Source organism: Phoca vitulina, unplaced genomic scaffold (assembly GCF_004348235.1).
Source record: "Phoca vitulina isolate PV1807 unplaced genomic scaffold, GSC_HSeal_1.0 scaffold1, whole genome shotgun sequence".
NCBI lineage: Eukaryota > Metazoa > Chordata > Mammalia > Carnivora > Phocidae > Phoca > Phoca vitulina.
This window is the reverse complement of record NW_022589704.1, coordinates 14,583,982-14,611,699: the sequence shown is the minus strand read 5'-3', so window position 1 is coordinate 14,611,699 and position 27,718 is coordinate 14,583,982. Positions and strand designations below refer to the sequence as shown.

The window sequence follows — 27,718 nt, the reverse complement described above, 5'->3', positions numbered from 1 at the left end:
CAGGGGAGGGGTCCTAGAACTGAAATCTAAAAGGTAGAAAAGAGAGTTCTGTGAAGAGGTAAGGAAAAGATTTCCAGCAGAGGAAACTGCAAGTGCACAGATCTTGAGGGAGGGCAAGACTGACGTGTGGGAGGAACTAAGAGAAGCCAGAGCAACGAGGTGAAAGTAGAATGAGATACACCAGATCATGTACGACCCTGTGCCCCAGTGGGAGGTTTGAAGGTCATCTGAAGGACAACAGGAAGCCAGTGGACATTTTAAAGCAAGAACCAGGGTAAAAAGGATCTGATTACTATTTTTAGAATTTCACATTAACTTCTGTTTGAAGAATAGATAAAAGGAGTCAAGAGTAAAAGAAGAGAGACTAACTCAGAGTGACTGCCATCAGTGCAGAAATGACCGGGATTTATAGTAGGGTACTAACACTGGATGCGGAGAGAAGGGAATAGAGCTAGAAATGAAAAGTCTTGCTAATGCATCGGATGTAGGGAATGAGAAGAACAGGGGAACCACAGATGACTCCTAGACATTTTGGCTCAGATGACTACAAATGGTGGTCTGTCCCCAGGGAGGGAAGGGACGAGCTAGTTCGTGAGGGGAAAATCATGAGTTCCAGTTTGAATGTGAAGTCTGAGCTACCTCTCACCTTCAGGTGAAGATGTAAAACACAAAGCTATATATGTGAGGTTGGAGCTTAGGGCTAGAGCTGGGAATGTTAAGAGTCATCAACATGCAGATGGTCTGCAAAGCCATGGAGATCCCCTAAGAGCAAAGAAATAAAAACATGGTCCATGGTTCCTAGACATTGCTGGCTAATTCATCATCCCTCCTGGGGTCTCAGATTCCCTATCGGCTAAATGGTAGCAAAGCAATAAAGATATTGCCTGCCTCAGGCTGAAGGAAGCCAGGAGGAAGGAACCCTCTTTCTTTTCCTTCATTCTTGATTGTTCCTCTGCATTGCCGGCAAGTAAGGAGATATTTTTATTCTTTTCCCTAACAGGTTCTGAAATAGGTTGAAACACTGGGGAGGGCCTTCTAGAGCAAAACAAAGCATAATTCTTACAACACAATTCAACCTTCCGTGTGCTGAATCCCACACGTAACCTTGCAGATAAAGCTCCAGGAAGGGCCCTATTCATTTTCCTTTCAGGGATGTTCATGAGAGTGGGGCCAGCAGTGTTACTAAACTCTTTATGTAAATCTGATCAATCTGAGTTGACATTCCACGGTACGGTGAAGTGAATAAGCACAAACTTCTGTATACCAACTATATAATCCTATCTGACAATTCAGTTCAACACCCCGATTTACCAGGACCCAGGAGATCCTTTTGTCAGTCAATCAACAAGTATTTACCGAGCGCCCTCAGGGTGCCTGGTACTGGATGAAGCTGCTTTTGTGAGCAAGCAAGCAGATTCACAGCCATGAAAATAGAAATTTAATCACTTGTTCATCCAAGCATTTCCCTTCAGCTTTTCCAATACGCTTTTTTGTGAATGACTAACAGAGCTGCTGCTGCAAAGGCAGCCTGCAAATCCGAGCCAGAGCCCCTGAGAGGAAAGATGACTCACCCGCACCTGACGCCCAGCCTCTGTTTCTTTCAGAGGAGTAGGAAGGGAATGGTAATGTCCTGGGTAGAATGACCCATATGCCCTCCTGAGTCCCATGCGGGTCATAATGGCTTCTTCCTCCCCCGCCTGGCAGTGATGATTTCAACCCAGAGAAAGTTTAAACTGTGAAAACCCCAATTTCATTATGAAGCTGACTGAAAAACTGGCAAAAGGAGTTTTTCTTCCTGTCAAGCAATACCACATTTTTGTTGTGAATTCTTTTCCTTTGGAAAATGCTGAAGGCATACAGTGTTTTGTACTGATTTGTGTCTTAGTTCTAGCTGCTCTAACAAATACCATATAAAAACAACAAACATCTATTTCTCACAATTCTGGAGGCGGGGGTGCCAGCAGATCAAGATCAAGGTGGCGGCAGAATTCATGTCTCATGAAGACCTTCGTTTGCAGAGGGCTGCCTTCCTGCTGTGTCTTCACAAGGTGGAGAGCAAGCTCTGGCCTCTTTTTCTTCTAAGGACACTAATCCCATCGTGGGGGCTCTACCATCATGACCTTTCTAAGCCTAATTAACTTCCAGTGGCCCCACTCCAAATACCATCACATATCAACGTATGATCTGCGGGGAGGACCAAACATGGGGTCCGTAACAATCTGCTTACAACACATTAATAGTGACCACTTCCAGTTTGCCTTTCACTGCCAAATTTCCAAGGGCTTTACCAGCTTACACATGGGGCAATGCCACCACTCACTCTGATGCTTATTCAAACAGAGGTTCAAGTGTGTCAAATAACCCCCGGGTCACAACTCAACAAAGCTCTGACATCCCTGTGCAAATAGTCAAACAAATTTACTTTTGGAAACTTTTGGGGAAGGGAGGGAAAACTGAATGGGAAGAAGTCAGAGAGGGAGATGAACCATGAGAGACTATGGACTCCGGGAAACAAACTGAGGGTTATAGAAGGGAGGGGGGAGGGGGTGGGGTAACCAGGTGATGGGTATTAAGGAGGGCACGTGTTGTGATGAGCACTAGGTGTTATATGCAACTAATGAATTGTTGAACGCTACATCAAAAACTTATGATGTACTATATGCGGCTAACTGAACATAATTAAAAAAAGATTTCACACACAAAAAGAAAGAAAGAAAAAGAAAGAGAGAGGGGAAGAAAGGAAGGAAGGAAGGAAGGAAGGATGGAAGGAAGAAAGGAAAGAAAGAAAAAGAAAGAAAGAAAGAAAGAAGAAAGAAAGAAAGAAAGAAAAAGAAAGAACGAAAGAAAGAAAGAAAGAAAGAAAGAAAGAAAGAAAGAAAGAAAGAAAAAGAAAGAAAAGAAAAAGGAAGGAAGGGAGGGAAGGAAGGAGGGGGAGGGAGGAAAGGAGGGAGGAGAGAGAGAAAGAGAGAAAGAAAAGAATAGAAAAAGTGACAACATACAAAAAACCAATCCTGCTTTGAATATGTTCTACACTGTAAGTCACAGGTAGGGGTGCTTTTTAACCTTAAATAATGATATCTTTAATAAAATGTTCCTTGCTCCTGGTTTATCCAGATAAAACCAGATAAAAAGCCAATACAAGAGGGATAAGTTCTAATAGGAGCTTGATGGGAAACACGAGATAAACTTTTGGCTTTGGCTCCCATCAATTGCCTGGGGCTCTTGCTGCTATGTTTGGTCTTCTGAATTCAAGTCCACATCATAAATACAGTAACTAAGAGGAGCCTGATGGAACTGATATACTAGCTGTTGCTGCCTTCCAGGGTGTAATTCACACGTCAACACCGGTTATTCTTATTTTTCTGCGTCATTCCCTCTCCAGGGACAACTTTAAATTATCTGTGGGTAGACAGTTCAGCCAACTAAAAGTAAAATTGTTAAATTTTCATAAAATAGATCCTGTACAAATAAAGCACGTGGGCATAAAAACACCTTGTTCTCTTTTTGGGGTATTTTTATTCTATTTGCTTCCTCTCTTAACACAATAGACAAAGTCATTCAACCCAGAATGGGCTATGTGCTGAATATATGCTCATACCTTCAGAAAATATTTAGTGACCATTGCCATGCCTTTATTTTAAGCTCTAAGGATAAAATGACCAAGACAGAGCCCCAGGTGTTTTAGAATCTAGAGAGAAATACACATAAATAGGTAAGCAATATGAAATGCTAAGACAGGGAAGCATTAGAGAGTATGAAAGTACTAAGCCTGAGTACTCACCACTGAGTGGGGGCAGGCGGGGATCCCCACTGAGTGGGGGAAGTGGGATCCCCAGTGAGTGGGGCAGGCAGGGATCCCCACTGAGTGGGGGAAGTGGGATCCCCAGTGAGTGGGGCAGGTGGGGATCCCCACTGAGTGTGGGCAGGTGGGGATCAGAGAAGTCCTCCTGAGGATGATATACACTGAGATAAAGACTTTAATATCAGTCTTTTATTCAACAAATATTTATTGAGCTCCTCATCTACACAAGCATTGTTATAGACCCTGGGGAGACAGTAATAAATAAGACAAAACTCCTGCCCTCCAGTAGCTTCCTGAGACAGATATATATTCTTGATTGAGGCAGTGATAACAGCTAAAAGAAACTAAAGCAAAAAAAGTGAAGAAATAGGGATAAATTGATAATATAAATAAAATTTATTTTAATAAAAAATAAAGAAATAGAAAGTGATTGAAGAGCCAAGAAAAGCCCCTTTGATTAGCAGGCATTCAAATGTAAATGAGCAAAGTGAGGGAGCCAGACCATTGGCTCTTTCTTACCAAACGGTGCTTATAACAAATCATGCACAGTTATCTGGAATCAAACACTGAGCTAGTGCTGCCCCCACGTCTGGGGGCTTGCCTGCCCAGGTGGTTCCACTGATCTTGGCTGGACTCACGAACCAGAGGTGAAGTCCAACATGGCCACAGCAAAACAGACAAAGGGGAGAGTGACCTGAAGACAGAGATGTTTGCAGGAGCCAGATTCATGCGGATTTGATATAAGATGTAATGGGCAGCTTTTGGAGACATTTGAGAAAAGTGCCATGATGTAATTATTATTTGAAAAAGATCACTCGTTACTACAGGGTAGACTGCAGTGAAGCGAGAGTGGAAGTGACCAGCTAAGGGGCCTTTATGATATCCTGGCAATAAATTCTGGTGGCTTGAACTAGGGTAGTAAAGGCAAAGGTGATGAAAAGAGATCTTTAAGAATCTTTTGAAGATAATCCACCATGTCTCACAGGTGGACTGGATGGAGGTGGGTCAATGAGAGAGAGATAACCCAAAAGCGGGTTCTGCAAGCTGAACTCACCACTCAGCCCTACAGCAACATAGAGTGGGTCCCTTTTGTTGCCCCAGACACTTGTCCAGAGATGGGGCATTGCCTCTCTTCTGCCACTTTCATGGCACCAGCAGATTCAACATAAGATGGTGTGTTCCTCACCCGTGATTGCCAGTGGGAAGATTAAGTGTGAGCTCTGTAAAACTACTTCACCTCTTTAAAATGGGAGTAATCAAGGCACCTGGGTGGCTCAGTCAGTTAATCATCTGACTCTTGATTTCAGCTCAGGTCATGATCTCTGTGTCATGGGATCCAGCCCCAACTGGCCTCCGCATTCAGCATAGAGTCTGCTTGTCCCTCTCCCTCTGCTCCTCTCCGACTTGTGCTCTCTCTCCCTCTCTCTCTCTCTCTCAAAGAAATAAATCAATAAAATCTTTTAAAAATTATAAAATAAAATGGAAGTAATCACTGACAGCACCAAATGCTGGCGAGGATGTGGAGCAACAGGAACTCCCATTCATTGCTGATGGGAATGCAAAATGGTACAACCACTTTGAAAGACAGTCTGGCAGTTTCTTTAAAAAGTTAGCATACTGTCCTTCAGTAAACAAAGGGATAAATAAACCGCAATACATCCAGACAACAGAATATTATTCAGTGCTAAAAATAAATGAGCTATCAAGCCATGAAGTCACAAAGGAAATTTAAATGTGATTTCCTAAGTGAAAGACGCCGACCTGAAAAAGCTATGTACTGCATGATTCCAACTCTATGACATTCTGAAAAAGGCAAAACTATGGAAACAGTAAAAGATCAGTGTTCGCCAGGGGTGACTGGGGGAGAAATGAATAGGCAGAGCACAGAGGATTTTTAGGGCAATGAAAATACTCTGTATGTTATCACAATGATGGATACATCTCATTATAAATTTGTGTAAACTCACAGAATACAACACCAAGAGTGAAGCCTAAGGTAAACTACAGACTCTGGGTGGTTATGATGTATTAATATAGGTTCATCCTTGGTTGAAAAAAAAAAGGAATGTATCATCCTGGTGAGTGAGGTTATGGCTGTGTCAGGGTAGGGAGTATATGGAAAATATCTGTACTTCCCTCTAGGTTCTGTTGTAAACCTAAAAATGTTCTCATAAAATAAGTTCTTACAAAATAGTAAAATAAAATGAGGGTAATAATTCCACTTTATAGGGTTGCTACAAGACTAAGCGAGCACCTTCCATGGGTGACGCTCTCCCCTAGGGGTGCCATCTTTACATGGAGTGAAGGCAACATTCTCCGTGAAATATTAGTTCTCTGGGTTGTTAATAAATACTTTCTGGGAAAATGTTCCTATATTCAAATACAACTATAAAACACCAAGTTAAAATGTCTCCTCACAATTGGGGATTCCAGAGCCTGCAACCAGCTCAGATGTACTGTGACTTTTAAAGCAGTTTTCAGCACAGGACCTTATTTTATAGAGTATCTCCTTCAATGACTTGGATGTGTCACACCCTGGGAAGTACTGTGGTAAGAGCAGCATATCCTAAGCACCTGTGGTCAACACTCAGCAGAAATAACCATTAACCCACTCACCTCTCTGGAGGGAAGTGGGTGTGACAAGGGAGGAGGTGGGTGGTGCAGAGGAATGGACTCTTGAGCTCAACTCCAAGAAATCAAACGCCAGGGAAGGTGCTAGAGCCACATGGAACTGGGAGGACAATGCAAGCAGAGGGTCTGAGGTCAGAGATCATAGGTGGAACCCTAACTCTAAGAGCCCCAAAGCTAGAAGAAGAGGGAGAGTGGAGGAATGTCGATCACAGAGCATCAGAGATGGGGGGAGTTCAGTCTTGCCTCAAGGCAAACCTTGTGACCATGGAACTGGGGCCCTGGGGCCTAGCCCCTATCTTTGGTTTGGCATTTTCTATTTGTACGAAGAGCAACGTGTTTCAGAGGCAAGGACTGATTAGATGATTAGGACGTTTGTATGGATTTGCCAATGGATAGAAACAGGTCACTTTGCACCAAGGCAGGTGCAAGGCAGGTACTTCTGGAGCAGCAAACATGTAGAGACCCCTTGGAGAGGGCAGGGGTGGGGAGGACAGGGCTCCAGGCAGGAATGTGGGGAGAAGAGCCAGACATGGACCCCAAGGATGAATAGCTTGTTTCTCCTGTTGCATAGGCTCAGCTGGAGCGTCCCACACTTTCTCTCCTCCCAGGTCACGAGTTCACAGAGGAGCCAATGCAGGACCTGGGTATCTCCAAAAACAGCCAGAACCTTGAAGCACCTGAAAGATACAATCACATTCCTCTCTTGCCCTCCTCCTATGTTCGAAGTTCCATTCTTGCGTCTTGAGCATATTCTTGGCCAATCTAGGAACACACAGAAGTCCATTTTTAAAAACATCGTGAGCCAGGAATTTGGCCTTTCACTCAGCTGTTTCTTTGGCAAAGTTCCTCAACACATTTATCATCCACCCACTCACCAGTATCGCAAATCAATTTATTTTTCGACTGCAGTATGGATGTCTCAGAACGATGCCACTGCAACAGCTCCATCCTGCTCATCCAAGTACCCATAATTGGGTTTAGCTCTGACCTTAATTGAGCATTTTCTAATTCTCCGGCATTGAACCAAACTCCTACAAGCTTTACTTCATGTAATTCCCTCAAGAATCTTAACAAAGAGGAGGAGATTTTCCCCCACCACCCCCAGTTTTACTGATGAAAAAATGGAGAAGTTTGGTAAAATCCAAGATCCCACAGCAAGTAAGTGGCAGACCTGGGATTCAAACCATTGAATTTGACATTGAACAAGAAATTCTAGTCCAACTCCAGCACCAAAGTAGGAATCTGGAGATGTGGATTCCAGTTCCAACTCTGCAATTCATTACCCAAATGGGAAAGTCACTCGCTGAAAAGAAATTTATTTTACATTTAAAGTTTTCTCATTTACAATAAAGACAAGGGATTATGAGATGATCATATTTAAAGCCCTGTCAACTCCAAGAGTCTGTGGTCCTTGTGCTTGTTTTTTCTAAATTTAGTACACAGATAAAAGGGTACCCATTGCATTTTTCTTTCTGAAAATAGTTGCAATGAAATGTTTTGGATATATTTTTTTCCCTTTCAGCCCCTCAAGGCCATCTTGGACATTCCTCTGGAACGCTTGTCCTTGAGCGCCCAAGATCCATCCCCCTTCTCCAAAACTCTCTCACTTCTTTGTAGGCAGTTTGTACTCTGCCATGTGGGGCCCAGGGCACAATCCGGGCAGTACGGTGACTCTGAGCAACCGCTTCCCTCTGTTGGGTTCTGCCCTTCCCCCGGCTGATTTCCTAGACTCCCCATCAATACAGTGTGCTCTCTGATGGCCAGCCAATTGTTCTCCCTCTTCTCCTTTTCTTTCTTTTTCCTCTCTGTTCTATTACTTTTCTTTCCATTCCTTTCTCTCTCTTTTTCTTTCTGAATGAATGAATCTTTTGAAATTGCCTTCGAATTCGGTTGATGACTCCCAAAAGAAAACCGGTATCATTAAATCAACGTGCCTTATTTTCACCTAAACAGAGGTTTGCACCTAAGTCAACCCTCCACCGTATTCACCAGACCTGACGTCCAAAGACTTCCAAGTATCAAATTGCTGGCCAGTGATTAGATTTGGGAAGAAGTCCCATTGCTACCTCCTAAAACCTGTATGACCATGCTCAGGTAAATCACTTCCCGTGCCTCAGTTTTCTGAGCTGTAAAATTGGAACAACACAGACTCGGTTAGTGAGTGAGGGCACAAACAGTGGTCATGTGGTGGGAGCTCAATATTCATTGGGTCATTAAGTGGCTGAAAGTGTGGCATTCTGGAGGTGAGTTCTGGAAGAGGAATTCCAACATGGTTGTGAGCCATAGCAGCAGACTGGACTAACCATAGATCTTTCCAGCATGAGGCCAGTATTCATTTGGATCTTATGCTCTGGCATTTCAGCTTTAAGAATAGTCAGTAACTAGAGGTGTGCCGAATGGCTACCGAGCCCAGCTCTGCTGAGCCTTTCACATGGGCTGGCTTCCTTCTGGCTATGACACACCATAGGTGGGAAGAATAGGCAGGCAAATAAGGGAAGAATGCTTTGTGGTTGTTCCTTTGGTAACAGCCCTGCTCGGAAATTGAGTCCCCTGTGGACCTCTCCCAGCCCAAGCTCATTGCTCTATTACAAACTCCTTGATTCTTGTCCATGAGCATGATTCATTCCAAGTTCTTTTTATACTTAAGTGAGGTACTACTAAATAAGAGGTGTATCAATGGGTAAGCGGATTAGCAAACAAAGAAATGAATCAGTGAAAATCTTCCCATATTTTCTGGATCTTAAACATTTGAACAATGTGTGCCCCTGAGCCCTTACCTTATGTCACCACTGCGCAGCCCTGATTATGATTAATTCCTATTTCTTTGTGTGAGGTATCTGGCCTGAATATAAGCTCATCTGATGGAATCACGAAATGAACTCTTTGAAGCTGCTTCACCAACTCTATTTTCTGTGACTGTAAAAGGGGAAAAGAGGTGAATATGGCAAAATAATAGCCAGAAGTATTATGCCTTCACATGATTTCTAGAGTTTTTGGTTGTCTGTCAAGTTAGGAGAGATGGAGGTAAAAAAAATAAATAAATAAAAATAAAAAAATAAAAGCTAAACCAAATATAAACCAAGCTAGCATTCTCCATAAAGGCACATATTTTTAAACTTGAGTAACATAATAATTTAAGCTAATAAATATAGCATGATATTAGGATAATAGATATAGCAATGTGTGTTTTATTTTTTGTTTCTTTTTAAGAAGAAGGAACCAAGAAATTGTAGACTCAAGTCAACTCAACATAATAACAAGTATTAATTGGGAAATTACTATGAATTTATTCATTGCCCAATCAGGAAATAAAAATTTTTCCCTACTCAATGCCAGACTGTGAGCTGTGGACACAAAGGGCCAATCTCTGCCTTCCCAGGCTCCTCACAGTTTAGTGGGGGATTTGATGCGTAACCTGACCATGGCAGCTACTTAAGAACTGTGTTGGCAGAACACAGAAGATGAGGCATCCTCCTCCACCTTGGAAGGTCTGGGAAGGTGACCCTTAGGTCCTACACATGAGGAAGTATCCTCTGGCACATGATGGAAAATGGAAATTTGGGGAACCCATTGCCCACCAGGCTCTCTTTAAAGTTGTGTTCTAGGGGCTGGGAACATGGGTCCCTGCCCTCAAAAAGCATACATTCTAGTGAGGGAGAAGAGGGGGAGAATAAATGCATAAATACATGCAAACACAGGTAAATAAATAGGTCAACAGACAAACAAAGCCATAGGAGAATTTCAAATCATGTGTTATAAAGGAAAGAAAATGGGGTTATAAGATGAAAGTAACAACTGGAGTGATCAGTGAAGGACTCTCTGAGGAGGTGACATATAAGCTGTAGGTTCCAAACACGCAAAATTGCAGAAGAAAGCAAGAGCATATCACATGTTGGGGGCACGGTTGAATGAGGGGCACGGTGATGGGTGAGGCTGGAGAGATTGTGGTAACACCTAGCTCCACACCAGGAGCTTGGACATTATCTTACGGGCACCAGGGATCCACAACAGGATTAAAGGTAACATGGGGACTAGATCTGACCTGTAGCTCAGCGGTGCTTTGTTCGATCGTAAAGAAATCGCTGGCGCAGAGCCTGGGTTAGAGAATTCCTCTCAAGTCTTCATTAGAAACAATCGACATGGCCTCTTTCTCTGAAAAGAGCCAACAATGTAAATGTTATCTGATGTCTTTCAACAAAACAAAAATGTGATCATATTCCTGGCCAAGGCTCTGAAGCCAGACTTTTACAGAAATAACCACAAAGCTTCCATGTAATGAGATACATACAACCTGCCCTATGGTATCCAGGTTCAGAAGGACATAGAAATCAACGCAAGAATGTAAGAATCCTACCCACCCACACCATACTCTGCAGAATATGGAGGAAGGGATCCTGAGGGCTGCCAGGAAAAAGAAAAGCTTCCTGAAGTAAGGAGAAGAGAGTGTCCTGAGCTAGAACATGTTCCCAAGTGGGTTGTGTGACCCTAGGTGTAACTTTCCTGCTACAAAGGGTCCTGAGAGCCAGAACACAGGTATCAGGAGCTGTCAGGATCCATTCCTTAAGTCAAGACCTTCCTGTTCAAGGCAGAATATCATGAAGTTTTAAAATGTGCTGTTTATCCATATCTGCATTAAGCATTTAGGAGTGAGAAGAAGGTCTGTGAGCCTGGCAGTCCATAAAGGGTTCCTAAGATGGACAAAATGCATCACACAGATCCGTGGTCCTGCTGAGGCATCACTTTGTTTGTGGTAAAATATCCTCTTATGTGAATCACTTAATAGTTATGGAACTAGTCTTCTCTCTTGGGCACTTAAATTGTCCTCAGTCTTTTGAACTATTAACCGCTACAAAGATCACCCTTGTTCATGTAGATTTTCCATGTTTTGGATTATTCCTTAGGTCAGATGGCTGTGAAAAGGGCCAGATAGTAAAAATGTTGGGCTCTGTGGGCCAGGCAGTCTGTCTCCCCTTCCTCTCGCTCCTCCTCCTCCTCTTTCTTCTCCTGTCCCTTTTGAAAATAGTTTAAAACCTTGTAGACTGTCTTTAGTTTGCTGGCCATACAAAAAACAGGCCACAGGTTGGATCTGCATGGGCCAACTTGCCAACCTCTGCATTCGCTTCTCAGAATCCCTGGGTCAAAGGATCATGACAGTGTTATTTACACACACTAACAAACTCTGTTTTAGCAGTCTATGCTCTTCACCTGTGTCAGCCAACATTGGGTATTATTTTTGGTGTTCCTTCTTCTGCTAAATACGATTTGCATTTTTGTGAAAGAATGTGCTAGGAAGTCTTACTCGTTTCTTCAAATATGCCAATCTTACTGAAACTTTTAAGAATTTGGAAATGGAGCACCTAACCCTAGAGAATTAAAATGCCTCATTATGCCTTTTTTTTTTTTCTTTTTTACTGTCCTGTGGAGGGACAGTCTCGCCAAATCACATAGGAGATCATGTCACATCAGACCCTCAGCACACTGAGGATATGATGCTCCAGAAAACACTGGCCCGTGGCCTTTCAAATGTGTGCAAAAATGAGCTCTATCATTTGGGGATTATCCTAAATATGTCAAAGAAAAAGACTATTTTAAACCAAGAGTTTGTCTATGATTAAAGTTCTTATTTTGTCGGTTTGCCCCTCTTGGCCTCAGGGGTGATATTAGCCTCATACTTGTTTTGTCTGGAGACGCAAGAAATTCGTCCTGGCCAGCTGTTGGCAGGGGTTGGGAAAGGAGCCCCAGGGATGAGGGAAGGAGGAAGCCCCCTCAAGGGAACACACCCCAACTGATTTGCCATAAAGAAATCATCTTCCTTGAATGGAATATCTAAGACATGGTATTCATGCTCAATCTCTGTAATCAACTCACAAAATGCCGACCTCCACTGCAGTCCCTTTTCTTTCTTTTAGCTCCAGAAAGCTATTTTAAACAACATGAACCCTCTTCCCAGTGATTCAGTTAGCCTAGCTCTCCTGATGCCTCTCAGATAAATCCAGAAGAGAAACCAACAGCAGCAGTTGACATGTAATGAGCACTTTCTAGGTTCCAGACCCTGTCCTGAGCACAGATGAAGAAACTGAGGCAGGCAGAAGTTTCCTGCCCAAAGTCACAAGCAGGCAGGTGACAGCATCAGGATAGGAACTCTGAGACTCTGGGGGCAAAACCCACCTTGTTAACCAACTCGGGGATTGTGGGTGCTAATATCAAGAGTTCATAAAATGGCCTATGTGAAGAGACTCCCCTGGTCTTAGAGAGCTGACACAGCGCCTACAAGGCTGAGAAAGGCCCACCTCTCCCCTCACTCCCATGCAGGTCTGCCTTTCCCGCTCCCTAGAGGAAGAAGTCCTAGATGGACAGGCTGCCGTGGGCAGAGTTAGAACCCCCAAATCTGCAAAATTGCCAGTTATATATATGTACCCTGTGTTCACTTCATTTCCTTTCCTTGGGAACATGGAGATACTTTTTGTGTCAAAAGAAACAAAGCTGAGAGCCTTCCCATTAAAGTGGAAAGACCCAACCTGGTCAGAGAACCCACGGCACTCAGCCCCCAAAACACCTTCCAGACTCTCCCCTTTCTGATCTCCATAATTATTTGTTTTCCCATACCATCCTACCCAACGGTAGCATCTGAATGCGTTGTGTGCTGGGAGTGCCCAGAGTGATGTACCAGGACTCACAGGGCTCAGAAGTCTTATAACCACTGTTGCAGTCAAAGGACATGGAGTCAAATCAGCAAAGGGAAGAGGCACATGGGGTGAAGTCCAAGAGAGACCAGGCGCCAGCTTCTGGGTGTCCCTTTCAATGGTGTCACATGGGGCTACACTGAATTTTCCAGCAACAATGTGCAAAAACACATGCCAAGTGCTGCCAATCAGGGAAGCTCCCCAAGCCTTGGTGTCCAGAGGTTTCATTTGGGATCAGTCCTGTTGGTAAACAGGGCCCATGTGACTGATCTCAGGTACTCAGTTTCCAGCCCCTAACCCACGGCAAAAACAAGCGTTCACCATAAATCACGCTGTCAGGATAAACTTGTCTGGCCACACTGGCAGATCATGGCCCATGCCCTCGGACATGTGAAACCACTCTTACCAGGCAGAACTTTCCAAGGGCTCAGAGGTTATGCCCTCAAGAGCCAGCCCATTCTGGAGGCAGGTTTTTATGTCGATGTGCAGGGTTGGAGCGACCCAGACCTGCTGAGTTAACCCTTTCCTATACACATCATCCAAGAAAAAGTTATACCTCCTAAAATGATTCCATCCACACTATCAAGGAATAAAAAGGGACAGTGGGACCCTGAGTCTACAGTCAACTGTGTCCAGCGGGATGTGGTGGGTGGGAACCCCAGAGTCAAGGTTTTTGGCTGCATCCTTCCACCTAAAATATGAAAGTGTGATGTATTTATTTATTTATTTATTTATTTATTATGTAAGTGTGAAGCTCAGAGCCTCTGCCCTGAGGCGGCTCCCAGTCTTGCGGAAGAGGCACCATGTTGTCAGCATGTGGTCACGTCCCTATGAGCCACACGCAACATTCTCTGCTCCCGTAGCCCCCATGGGATGCATCAGCGCTGGGGAAGGGGGTACTAGGGGCAGTTTCTACAGGATCTGACACCTGAACTGGAGCCTGGATGGTGACCAAGAATTGCCAGGTCAAGAGCGAGCAGGGCACCGTCAGAGCGGGAAAGAGAAAGGTAAGGTATTTCAGGTCAAGGCTTCAGCACATGCATTAGAGACAGGAATTCTCAGTGCATTTGGGGTTTCTGGACTGTCGTATTGTGAAGGCTCCTGTTCTAAGTCCTCTCTGCAAGGTAAAGTTTGTAAGGCTAATTATTACCAAGTGGTTTATGGCAGAGCTCCCAACTTTGTACATCCTGGCACTTGTGAAAAATAATCCAATCTGGCTCTCAGACCTCCTTTACAATTGCTGTTCATTCTAAGTTCTTATTTTATGACTTCTCCATCTATAAACAGGAGCACAAAATGAGAGAATCAATAAATGGGGAATCTTTACATTTGCCAGCAGAAAATAATCATTTTCTCTTTTACTGCTATCTGTTCTTCCATACCTCCTCAGCTGTTCTAAATTTTCAAAATCTTTTTAAAATAGAAACTGCCTTTCTCATCCCTTATGAGCGTTATCTTAGCTAGGTTTGGTGTGATATATAACTGGTGGTCAATCATTCCTACGGCAAATGCCACTTTCTGCTACAGCAAGCTTCTTTAAAAGGTGTTTTTTCATTTCTGTTTACAGATGCACCTTCATAGCTTTGCTTTCATGTAACTTAAATTCACACAGATCTTACATGGTACCCAAAAAGCAAGTCAACTCATTTTTGTAGCAGAGGGCAAAGGGAATGAAGAGACAGAGAGGACTTAGCACCTCAGTGCATTCTATTTCATGAGTTAGAAAAAAATCCTCAGGGGCTCTTAGTCAGTTAGGTGTCTGCCTTTGGCTCAGGTCATGATGTCAGGGTCCTGGGATCAAGCCCTGCCTCAGGCTCCACGCTCAGCCAGGAGTGTGCTTGTCTCTCTGCCCTTCCCCCTCCGCTGGTGTGCGTGCTCGCACCCGTGCGCTCTCTCTCTCTCTCAAGTAAATAAATAAAGCCTTTTAAAAAGAAGAACAAGAAGAAGAAAATCCTCAAAAAGGAAATTTCCATTCAACAAAAAGCCATGCCCTATCATAATCATGCAGCAGAGTCTAATCCATGTGACCCAATTAAAAATACAGAAAATACTAATTGTTGGGTAGAAGTAAATTGCATATGTTTCAAGAGGCTATTCCTCTGTGTACAACCACATCAGCAAACCACGCAGTTCTCCTTCCTCACGCTGGTAAGACTCTGACGACAGGTTTGCCCCCCAGAGGAGTGGCTCCAACATAGAAGCCTGGTGTGCCACGCACGGAAATGGTACTGAATGAAGGCTGGCCCGGAAGTGTGGTGGCTTCCCTTCTGGTCCCAACCCACTAGTTCTCGTGTCTTCTTTCGCAAGAAACAAAACATATCCATATGGTACCGCTGCTAAGTGCTCAGTTTTAATTTTAATCACTTTGCTGCAATCCCAGAAACAACCGTGGCCAATTCACTGGCACATTGCACCCAGTCTTTCATCACTCAGCTCCCATTCAGCAAACATTTCTTGATATTTTACTGTGTCTCAGGCACGGCTAAGGGCGCTGGGGACCCAGCAGGAGATGAAATCAAACAAGTCATCTGAAGCTTCAGGGATCCAGTCATACATCAGAAATGTAAGATTTTAACATTATTTCAGAATTCAATACAACATTGGCCAACAATACACTCTTGTGGGGGACATACTCCAGAAATGGGCAGAGTGCTTGCTGGCCTCATAAACTTCTTATGGTTCTTCAAAACCTTCCAGTGAGGGAGTGTTAAAGAAAATGTACCTTTTTATTTATTTATTTTTTTTAATTTTTTTTTTTAAAGATTTTATTTATTTATTTGACACAGAGAGAGAGGGAACACAAGCAGGGGGAGTGGGAGAGGGAGAAGCAGGCGTCCCGCCGAGCAGGGAGCCCGACGCGGGGCTCGATCCCAGGACCCTGGGATCATGACCTGAGCCGAAGGCAGTCGCCTAACCGACTGAGCCACCCAGGCGCCCCGAAAATGTACCTTTTTAAAGGGGAGGTTTTCATATTCTGATCTGATAGATGTTGATAATTTTGTTCGTGTATGCAAGACACTAACAGGCCCTTCAGGAGAGTCAAAAAAGTGATTGATCTCTCTCTTTCTATCACACACACACACACATATACACATATCCTGCTCTCAAGTATTTTTCAGCAAGAGATAAGACATGTATTTAAATATCTATATTATAATATTAAAGTGACAAGTGCCCTGGGAAGCATGTACATGATGCAAAGGGATTACAGAGAAAGGGAGGAAGGATGGAATGAAAGGAGAGCCATGAAGAAAGTGACACTCGGGTTGTGTATTAAAGAATCTGGATATAATTGAAGCAAACAATGCTTCAGGTAAAGGAATAAAGGGAACGAGCACCAATAACACGCTGAACTGCGAAGGAGCGTGGCATAGGAGACTTAAAGATCATGAAAGGTCTCAAAAGTCAAACTAAGAAGCTGCATCAGCAACCACAGAAGCAGAGTGAAAATGTAGCGCAGGGGTCAAAATGAAAATGCTCCCCCCACCCCAAGCTGGGCGAGTCTGTAACTCAGTGAAGGGGCAGGAATAATGGTGAGGACTATAGAAAGCAGCAGTGCATGTCCTCCAGCTCCAGCTGATTCTGGCCATGCAGAGCTGCAAGCCCAAAGCGGCCAGTTCTTACAAGTTTCCAAGCAAAGCAAAGCAAAGCGCAAAAAAAAAAAAAATCTAATTTCCATGTGCAATCACTCAATTGATTCAATTTTCTTACCCAGTGAGAGCCAAACAAAATCTGTATGCAGGCTCAGGGTACCCTTTGGGAGGGACCCAGTTTGACCCTCTAGAAAACTGGTGCAGTGTGTGGGTAGTAACATCAAAATCTTTCTACTTCTCAGCAGCCTACTCTCCCAATCAGATTTATTATCCACCCTCTTCTGGATAATTAGTTGCTTGTATTAGCTCTAAAGGGGGCTATGTTTCTCCATTATCTGAAAATAAACTTGATTACCCCTATCTTGATCCTGCCAATGGTAGCCCATGATGGTTCCACGTGTTAGCGTGGGCTCGTGGCTGAAACAAATCAACCACAGGAGTTCAGTTCACAGTTGTTTCTTTCTGTCGCATGGAGAGGTCCAGTGTGGCTGTTCTTACCTGGTTGGCCCTCCTGACAGCCTTTTTTAGTTCCTTCCATCTCGTGGCTCTGCCTTCTCTGGATCCTGGAGTATTTTCCTTCAGCTATAACAGGGAAAGCCCGAAAATGGAGGGTCACGTGTGGGAGTGTTTCACGAGCCAGACCTGCAGAGTGGGGGGTCTGTTAGTTCAACCCACATTCCACTGGCTGTCATTTCGCCGTGGAGAAGCCACACTTGAAGAGGGGCCGGGAGATGAAGTCCAGCTGTGTGCCCAGGAGGAAACAGGAAATGAGCTGGAGAATAAGCAGCTGGTATCTGCCTCCTTTTCAGGCAGTGCTTGGTTTCATCCCCCCCCACCCCATCCCCCCACCCCCCGCTCCTCAGCTCAGAACCAAAGGCAAAGGGTTTTTTTCATAGTTAGGTACAAAGAGGGTTGAAATGATAAGTCTTAGCTATATGCAGGAGGCAGTCACTGAATTCAAGGATTTTTCCAGATCATTAGTTCCTTTTATTCAAGACTAGCCAAAAAAAAAAAAAGTATTCCTCTTCTGTACTCCCTTCCCTCTGAAACATGTAAGAAGTTCTACTGCCAAAATTCAACAAACACAAACTTGGCAATTCACCCTTTTCCTATATTCCAGCAGTAGCTTTTTTCTACTAGAATGGCATCCCTCATTCAAAGTGCACTCAATATACTTCGTCTGTATCATTTAAAAGGGGTGAAAAACATGTTTAAATGTCATTAGGCTTGTATTTCATCCCAGGAAAACAAGCTCATCAAATACTTTCATGAGGTAACACCTTTGAAAAAGACCAGGTTTAATTAAGCAATTGCTTAGCACTGAGACCTGATCAAAGTGTAAATGTTAATGCACTGACTACTCTTTTTTTCTTTGTATAATGAGTAGTAGAGACTAGCTCACTTCCAAAATCCTGACTCTGACTTTCCAAATCCATTCCAAAGGGCAAGTTCATGAGCCTTCTCAGCAGTACATTCAGCACCAGTATAAAGGTCTCCAATTTCTAGTCCATTCTGATGCTCTGACCACAAATACGATACTTAGTCTTATGGCTCAAAAAATCCCAACAGTAAGTTATGGTCCCAACCAGTGAGTAATGGTCTGCTTGTTTGCTCAGAGAGACCGATGGCTGAAAATTATATAGAAAATTATACAGATTAAAAAAAATTATATAGATATTTAAAAAAAATCAAGCCATTATTTCCCACAAGTTCAAAAGCTCACAACAGTTGAAATTATATTTGAATAGTATTTGGATGGCTGCCTCAGAGAAATCACTTCAGAAATATTTAGTAATTACGTGTTTTGGCTCCTACAATTTTGAATATAGAACACACTGACAAAAAGCAGAGGGCGGGAAAAAAAGCGTCTGCACATGTAGCACTTTCTAAACTACTGCGTTAGTCTCATTTTTAATTTATGATTTATCATTCTGGAGGTTGTGTCTGCTAAAGATTTAAATTTTCTTCCAACTTAACGGGCTCTATGCTGTTAATTACATTTTAAATAAAGTTTTAAATGAATACACAAAGTCTGTACAAACTGCTTTCTTAGTAACTGTTACTATTATTGTATGAGATTAGGTATTCCGAGTAGAACATAATTGATTTTATTCATTTTTCTTATTATGTGCCTTGGTTTATTCATTCATCCATCCATTGTGTCAGTTTTGGCTTTTTAAAAATTTTTTTTTTAATTCCAGTTAATTAACATACAGTGTAATGTTAGTTTCAGATGTAGAATTTAGTGATTCAACACTTCCATACAACACCCAGTGCTCGTCACAAGTGCCCTCCTTCATCCCTGTCACCTATTTCACCCATCCCCCACCCACCTCACCTCTGGGAACCAGCAATTTGTTCTCTATAGGTAAGAGTCTGTTTTTTGGTTTCCCTCTCTCTTTTTTTCCCCTATTATTTATTTTGTTTCTTAAGTTCCACATATGAGTGAAATTATATGGTATTTGTCTTTCTCTGACTGACTTATTTCACTTAGCGTAATACCCTCTAGTTCCATCCACCTCATTGCAAATGGCAAGATTTCATTCTTTTTTTTTTTTTAAGATTTTATTTATTTATTTGACAGAGAGAGACACAGTGAGAGAGGGAACACAAGCAGGGGGAGTGGGAGAGGGAGAAGCAGGCTTCCCGCTGAGCAGGGAGCCCGACAAGGGGCTCGATCCCAGGACCTGAGCCGAAGGCAGACGCTTAAGGACTGAGCCACCCAGGCGCCCCCAAGATTTCATTCTTATTTATGGCTGAATAATATGTGTGTGTATATATGTATATATATATATATATATACATATATACACACACACACACACACACACACACACCACTTCTTCTTCATTCATTCATCAGTCTATGGACACTTGGGCTCTTTCCATAATTTGGCTATTGTAGATAATGCTGCTATAAACATTGGGGTTCATGTACCCCTTCAAACTAATATTTTTGTATCATTTGGGTAAATACCTAGTAGTGCAATTGTTATACTTATCCAAATTGTTGGATATTAAAAATGTTTTTCCAGAAATAAAAAGATGCCTATTTCTATAAACAGAAAACCATGATTTAATCATTAGTTTCTCCAAAATATATTTACTCCTACATAAGTAAAAGTAATATTTATATTTTAAGATGTCTTTAGAAGTTTGGTTATTTTATTAAAGGAAAACTAATATTTCAATACTTTCGATTTTGACTGCATTAATTTGCAAAATTATATTATCACACTTTCATTTTTTAATTTAGTTTTATGCTATTCTAAAAACTGCAAATGACTTCAATTTTTTTTTGAGACTTAATTTTTGAATTACAAACCCCTTCAAGTCCACTAGTTCTTTATTCTTTACATTTATATAGTCTTAGATTTTGCAGATATTTTTCCACCATAATGAAAAAAATTTATTAAAACTGGAGTCTTCCCAAATTCAACAGATTTCTCCCCCTCCAAAAAACAGTAAAAAAAAAAAAAGTTTAAATTACTACTGAAGCAGAATGAGGATTATCTCACATTTGAAACCAAGCAACCTCATACTTCCTTTTCTTCGGCCTAAATGTCCTATTTACTTCAAAATATTATCAAGTCAATTATGCTGGCATCCTTTTACTAAATATTCACCTTATGCATAAGATTAGCATTTTAAACATGTGCAAGTATTAAGAAGCCACGCTCTCTTATAAGTTATAACAGTATCAGGTATATAAGTTATAACAGTCTCAGGTGTAGCTCAGAGAGTTAGTTGGAAGGTTATGCTAACCATAGCAAAAGCTCACAGACTCACACAATTGCAGAACTGCTCATTTTACCAGCCTCCTGGAAACTCTCAACATTTTCCAGAGGAAAGACAAAAGTGCTTTTTGAATAATACTATCAGTAAACAGATAAGAGGATGTGTCAAACACATTGAAATCATTTTAATCTAGAAGATGATTAAATCATTAGTGTATCACCTCAGATTAATCTACCTTTGTTAGGTTAGGAAGGAGGCTGTCAATCCCAGAAGAGAAATGCTTAGAACATTATTTTATCAAGTAGCAGAACAAACTAGTTAACAAAATAGTACACGAACACTTTGAAACAAGTAAGTTATGAGCAAAACTAAAATACTGATGGTACAGATGCAAGGAGAAAGCCTGAGATTCAGTTAATAGGTGAATTTATTCACAAAGAACTTATCAGAAGTAAAAGTACACCTGTCTGTCTGAATTCCATATTAAATAGTACCAGCAAAAGGCGAAGCTGGGGCACCCGGGCGGCTCAGGCGGTTAAGCGTCCGACTCTTGATTTCATTTCAGGTTTTGATCTCAGGGTTGTGAGTTCAAGCCCCTCACTGGGCTCCACGCTGGGCGTGGATCCTACTTTAAAAAAAAAAAAAATGTGAAGCTAATACAGCCCTAGCTGTTACGGTGCTTCTATTTTTAGCTCTATGTGACAGAACAGATTATCACTTGGAATACCAAAGTACATTGTCTATGGGACGAGTTTTTTCAAGTTTGTCAAAAGCTAAAATAAGAATTGAAGAGAAATTTAATGGCCCTCCCCTTTGTTAATTACTGAAAAATGGTCATTGGCTTATTTTACTTACATCCCATAGCATCTGATTGGACTTAATCCAGAACGGCAGAGACCGTGTGAAGGAATACATTAACATTTAACAACGACGTTCATTGATTTAACCTTAGAAAAGTAAAGGTAAACACAGTTCCTCAGTGGTGTTTCACAGTGATGTTTCAAACAATATGAATCCTAGAGAGGAACTTCTAGAAGAACAACAGCTGATGAAAAAGCTTTATCATTATTTTAGGAGACTTGATTTGGAAAATGAGTTTGAATGAAGATTCACTTACTTTGTCACAGTAAATGCCAACTTTACATTTGTTCATGAAAGAAAATAAATTACTAGATTTAAAGAATGATTGCATCACTAAGTACATGCAAAGAGATCAGATTATCAAAATGTGGGTGAATGGGGGCTCCTGGGTGGCTCAGTCGGTTAAGTGGCTGACTCTGGCTCAGGTCATAATCCCAGGGTCCTGGGATCAAGCCCATCAGGCTCCCTGCTCAGCGGGGAGCCTGCTTCTCCCTCTCACCCTGCCTGCCCCTCCCCCGGCTCATGCTTTCCCTCTCTCTCTCTCAAATAAATAAAATCTTTAAAGCAAAATGTGGGTGAATGATGAGAAAGAAGTCAATAGGAGCAAAACAGTAAATACTCTTCTCTCATCTGCTGTCACATGCTTGTGAAGTTGCTCCTGGACAGTAAGTACCAAGAAAATAAAGAGATCACTTTAAAGGGACTTCACCAGGAAGTATGGGTAGCAATTTCATGCATAAAATTGGACTATCAGACTAAAAAATAACTATATTCATAAAAGCACACTCAAGTTTCTCATTAAAAAATTTAAAAACATTTTATTTGTAAGTTTTATACAAATTTAGCATTTATTATCTTTCACTTGGTAGTTTTATTATAATCATATAATATAAAGAAAATATAATTATTATTTTCACCAAGACCCACGTAAAACGTCCCCCAAATCCCTCAAATTTACACAGTGTGCTATATCATTATGTTCATTTTCTACGTGAGACACTGATGTGGAGTCTGAACAGCCCTCCATACAGCTCAACAGTGTCTCATGTGGAATGATCCAATTTGAAAGAATACATGAATAAATACCTTCACCCCAAAATGGTGGAAAACTTCAAAGGAACCAGAAAAACTGTGTTGATTTATATAAAGTCCATCTCTACAAAACTTTTTAAAAATAAAGAGTTCCACCATATTGACAACAAAAAAATGAAACCACAAATCTGAAGACATAAACATAAGTGATCAAAAATGACAGCTAAACTTCAAGCCATGCCATCATTGTAATCACATGATTAATGTGAGTAAATATTAGGTATTAAAAGCCCAATAATTCCTTCACATTCTAATTTGAGTTATTTCATGTTAGTAATGGCTCTATTGAGGAATTGATCAATTTTTTTTTCTGTTCTTGTGGTCTTGTTATTTTCCCCTAAATCTATCTGGCAAGATGAATCAAAGAGGACATTTTTCCCTCAAAGAGGACATTTTTCCTTCATGTTCTCTAAAGATCTACCATATAGGATCTTCTAGAGAAAGAATACAACAGCAAGCATACTCTTCTCATAGGAAAAGCACTAAGGGACTCCTAACCACTCCAACAGGAATCATACCTGACCTCAAAACTAACATTAAAAATGCACAGACAGAACATCAGAAGTGGGACATCAAGACAGAGTATTACGAACTATTTCCCTATAATGCCTGATCACATTTACTACCTGGTTATATAGAACTTTCATTCCAGGAAGCACGAATGCAACATACTCACCATAATAATGGTCAGCAGCAAAATTTGGGGCATGAGGAAATAAAAAAGAAGGAAGAGCATCTACCATATAGGCTGTAATAATATTCAATTCTCTAAGTCTAATAAACAATAAGTCTTCAAATATAGTAGGCATACAATAAAACATATTTGAAGCAAAATCTCTCAAGCAATGAGTGCTTGGAACCTCAAAAATTATTAAGATCACAGTAGTAATAATAATTACTACTATTGGTATTAGTCTTCATTATACTATTTTTATAGTAAGGGAAGTCACAGACACTGTATCTCTGAAGTCTCAAATCCTTATTAAATACATAGAGTTTGTAGGAAACACAGCCTTATCGGAATGCCCTTAATATTCAACTAAAAGGTAAAATTAAAACTTCAACTAGATGGCAGCTTCTAAGACATCAAAACCATTTAAGTCCCTTATTGTCTTTGGTTATTTTCCTTAATTCCAACCCTGAAAAAATAAATGAATTTAGGACATTAAAATCAGATACATTGTATCTGGACTGAAGTTACATTTTACTAAGCATATTAAAAATGTCTAGCATTATGTATGAGCTCTGAACTCTTAACAAAACTTGGAATTATTACAAAATTTAAAAAGCTAAACATTTAGAAAAGAATGATTGATATAACATATATTTTACATTCAAAATCAGGGGTTATTACAATGCACTTTTCAGTTGTCAGTAGAGGATCAAATGCAACAAAAAACATTGCGACACATTTATTTAAATTAGCTTAAAAATATCACACGGGTTCAAACACTGCAAAACAAATATTCAGTCAGTTGAGTCACGAAGCAGTTATTTGAACATCCAGACTACAATAAGTAGGTATATACAGTATAATACAGACATGTAATAATGATAAATATATTATGTTAAACAACCTTTTGCTAGTTAACAAAGAATCCCTTTTAGGTGATTTTTGGCATGATGCCAGGGGCTCTGTCAAAGAACTGGACACCAGGAATTTGCTAATTTATAGGCTCCCAGCGTGTAGCACTTGGACTCTTCAAGTAGATGCATAGCTAAAACGTAGGCTTGTTCATATATTCTTCCATTGTCTGAAAGAAAAAAATAAGTGAGAACGATTTCCCCTTAAACCACAGCCTTTAGCAGAAGGTGAAACCTTTTTCATTCTTTTACTTACTCATTTTTTGCTGTTACTGAACAGAAGTTCCCGAAACATATATGGACATAAATCTTTGCATCCTGATCAAGAACAGTGGTTCAGACTTTGAGAATAATTTGCATACATCTCCATATGGCTGGAACTAAATAACTTTCAACAGAGAAAGAGCTGAGCTTGATCATAAAAAGAATGTCGGATAAGAAAAATACTAAAGCATCAGCGGCCAGCATATCACTGTTGACTTCAGATAAATATGCCTACTGAAACGATCATGAGAACCACCTCCAGGCACATGTATTAGAGAAATCTCAGTTTCTGCTACAGATTCTGTGCAAAACATCTTTTTACACTTACTGGCAAGATATAAAGGATAGACTACGATTCATAAGAATTTCTTCCATGTAGGGGCTCCTGGGTGGCTCAGTCGGTTAAGCATCTGCCTTCGGCTCAGGTCATGATCCCAGGGTTCTGGGATCGAGCCCCGCCTCTGGCCCCCTGCTCGGCAGGAAGCCTGCTTCTCCCTCTCCCACTCCCCCTGCTTGTGTTCCCTCTCTCGCTCTCTCTCTGTCAAATAAATAAAATCTTAAAAAAAAAAAAAAAAAAAAGAATTTCTTCCACGTATTTTGAAACTGCTTTCCTCCAAAGTATGCAAACTTTCTTCATCCCCATCAGTTGGCAAGTTTGCTAACACACCACAAGGCCATAATTTTTTTCCAGCACTTTTTAAAAAATGTTTGGACAGATTTGCAATTAGAGGTAGAGTTAAAATATACAGTGATGTTGCAAGCCCTTTACCATGCAAGACGAATGGACTTTCTCTTGCATTCTTTCCTATTGTAAACATATATATTTGTGTAACAGAGTGGTTCCTGGGTTGAATCAATAAGGAAGTTCAAGGGGGCAGCCTTGGGTAATGCCCCTGCCTTTTCCGTATGAGCCAGGGTCAGCTCAATCAGCAATGTGCAACCTGTTCTTAGGCTTGAACCTCAGGGTACATGACTCACTTGCACCTGCCAGGGAAGACATTGATCAGCATGGGCCAAACTGAGCAAGGCCATGGCTAAGCAACATTGCTCAGAGGGTACTAAAGTTAGAAATCCGGTGTTCTAACTGGTTTTCACCAGCTCTGTTTAGAATTCCAGTGTTTCTCTGCTGAAATACTTGTGCTCAGTCATCCACACTTTCTTATAAAGCTCTTCTTACACCTCGCACTGGCCAACAGAAACCCACACCCTAAGACCTTTGCCCTGTATCTCCTCTTACAGAAGCCGCTGGTGTCTTTAAAGTTAGCCGGAGTATCACATTGGCCTGGGGCCCATGCCTATTTTGTAGAATCTAGAGTTTATATCATTAAAAAAGGAATACAAAGGGGCACCTGGGTGGCTCAGTCGGTTAAGCGTCCAACTCTTAATTTTGGCTCAGGTCATGATCACAGGGTTGTGAGATCGAACCCTGCACTGGGGCTCCCCCAGCATGGAGCCTGCTTAAGATTTCCTCTGCTTCTCCCCCAACCCCAGCTTGCACTCTCTCTCTCTTAAAAAAAAAGGAATACAAAGAAATACAAAATTGGGTATAAAGTTTATTTAGAATGAGAAAAGAAATAAAAGATGCTAACTTTTTTCAAAAAATTATTTATTTATTTGAGAGAGGGAGAGCACAGAGGGAGAGTGAGAGGGACAAACAGAGAGCAGGGAGCCCGATGTGGGGCTCGATCCCAGGACCCTGAGATCATGACCTAAGCCAAAGGCAGATGCTTTAACTGACTGAGCCACCCAGGTGCCCCCAGATGATAAATTTTTTTTAGAAGATTTTATTTATTTATTTGTCGGAGAAAGAGAGAGAGAGAGCACAAGTAAGGGGAACAGCATGCAGAGGGAGAAGCAGGTTCCCTGCTGAGCAAGGAGCCCGATGGGGGTCCCTTCCCAGGACCCTGAGATCATGACCTGATCCAAAGGCAGATGCTTAACCGACTGAGCCACACAGGCATCCCTCAGATGATAAATTTTTAAAAGATGACAAATATTGCAGAATTCAGAACAACAGCATATGGTTTCCATTCATTAAGTACCTGACACACTTTATAATACGTTCATTGCATGGCTACATATGCTTTGCAGTTAGATATCCTACCTTTGCAAATCTCACCATATGAGCCTGCAGCCTTGGAAGGGGCTTGGGCCAACAAAAGGCTCTGGAATTGTCACTCCACTGACTTCCTGGTTCACTGGCCTCTAGTTATCGGCCCTGCTTCACAGCACTGGTTAACTCAGCCTGCTAAAGACTGCATGGACTGCCCTTTCTGAACCATGCTGTTCCCCAAATTACATGAACCAAGAGCACACAAGGTCCGTATTTTCTTGAGCTTGCCACTTTCAAGGTTGGAACAGACTTTTAAGAATGACACAACCTTAAAGAGCTCTGCTCTGGCCATTCACAAGAGGACCCAAATCTGTCCCTCAGGACCCCATCTGTTATCCATCTTGTACCCCCACATTTCTTGTGGATTCAGCACCGTATGCACTACAACTTTTTACTGCACTATAGTTTCGCTTAGCTGTTAACATGAGTTGTGCTTTTAAGGGTGACAATGTTGGGGTGCACCTAGCCATTTCTCACGCATCCACACATACACAGGCAAGATATCCTGTTTCGTGAGCTAATGAGGTACATTTTGACCCTCGCTTCTCACCCTGTGGGGAAACCTCTTCTGTCGGCCGCCCCCGGCTGGCGATGCCAGGAATTGCAACCCCCGCAGCTAATGAGGACCATCTTTCCCTTTCAGCTTCTTTTCTCTTCTCACTCCGCACCACCGCCCACAGGTTGTCACCCTGAAAATAAGGCACCTCCTAAAGTCACCCCCAACCACTTAAAATGTTCTTTTCTTAATCCGTACTACTAATGTCAAGCCCCAGTACACTCAGAATAATCCTTGAGCATTTGGAGATTTAAGACTATGTATCTTCTTACTAAATATGTGAGGACAGCCTTTCTATTCTAAGAAACCTTTCTTGGGTAGGAGTCGGGGAAAGTTCAGGAGCTAAAAGCACAAGCAATATTACAAAGGCCTCCCTTAACCTTTAGTAGCTACATGTATGTGCTCAGGTCCAGAGAACAGGGAAAAAAAGAAAGCAGTCATTTTTTTCCTTATGTAATTATGTTACTTGCACCCCTTCATTATAAACATTTCTGATCAGATATACACAGTCAATTTCTCAATCAGCTCCCCAAACATTCACTGATTCACTGACTTAGCTGAAGTACCCAGAGCCCAAGAGAGCACTGATAACACTGTCTCTATTTGGCAGGTGCTGTGATTTCACCAAGAGAGATTTGGAGGGCAGTCATGGCATGGCCTGCTCACTATGGGGACGCCGGGGCTAAACGGAGGGGCTCCGGAGGCCTACCCATCAAGACCTTCCACTTGATCGCCAGGGACATGAACTACCAGTTAATGTTTACTTGTGAAAGGGCTCTCTCCTGAAATCTGTGCTTCCCAG

General features: G+C 41.8%; 1 protein-coding gene across 1 annotated transcript in view; it reads right to left on the bottom strand.

Moving 5' to 3' along the window:
* Positions 1-22,119: 22,119 nt before the first annotated feature.
* Positions 22,120-27,718, bottom strand: part of AP1S3 (adaptor related protein complex 1 subunit sigma 3) — a 53,710-nt gene continuing 48,111 nt past the window's right edge. The window contains exon 5 of the mRNA XM_032401220.1: positions 22,120-24,153. Within this exon, the coding sequence (XP_032257111.1) occupies positions 24,118-24,153 (36 nt within the window). The 3' untranslated portion in view covers positions 22,120-24,117. The remainder of the gene's footprint in view (positions 24,154-27,718) is intronic.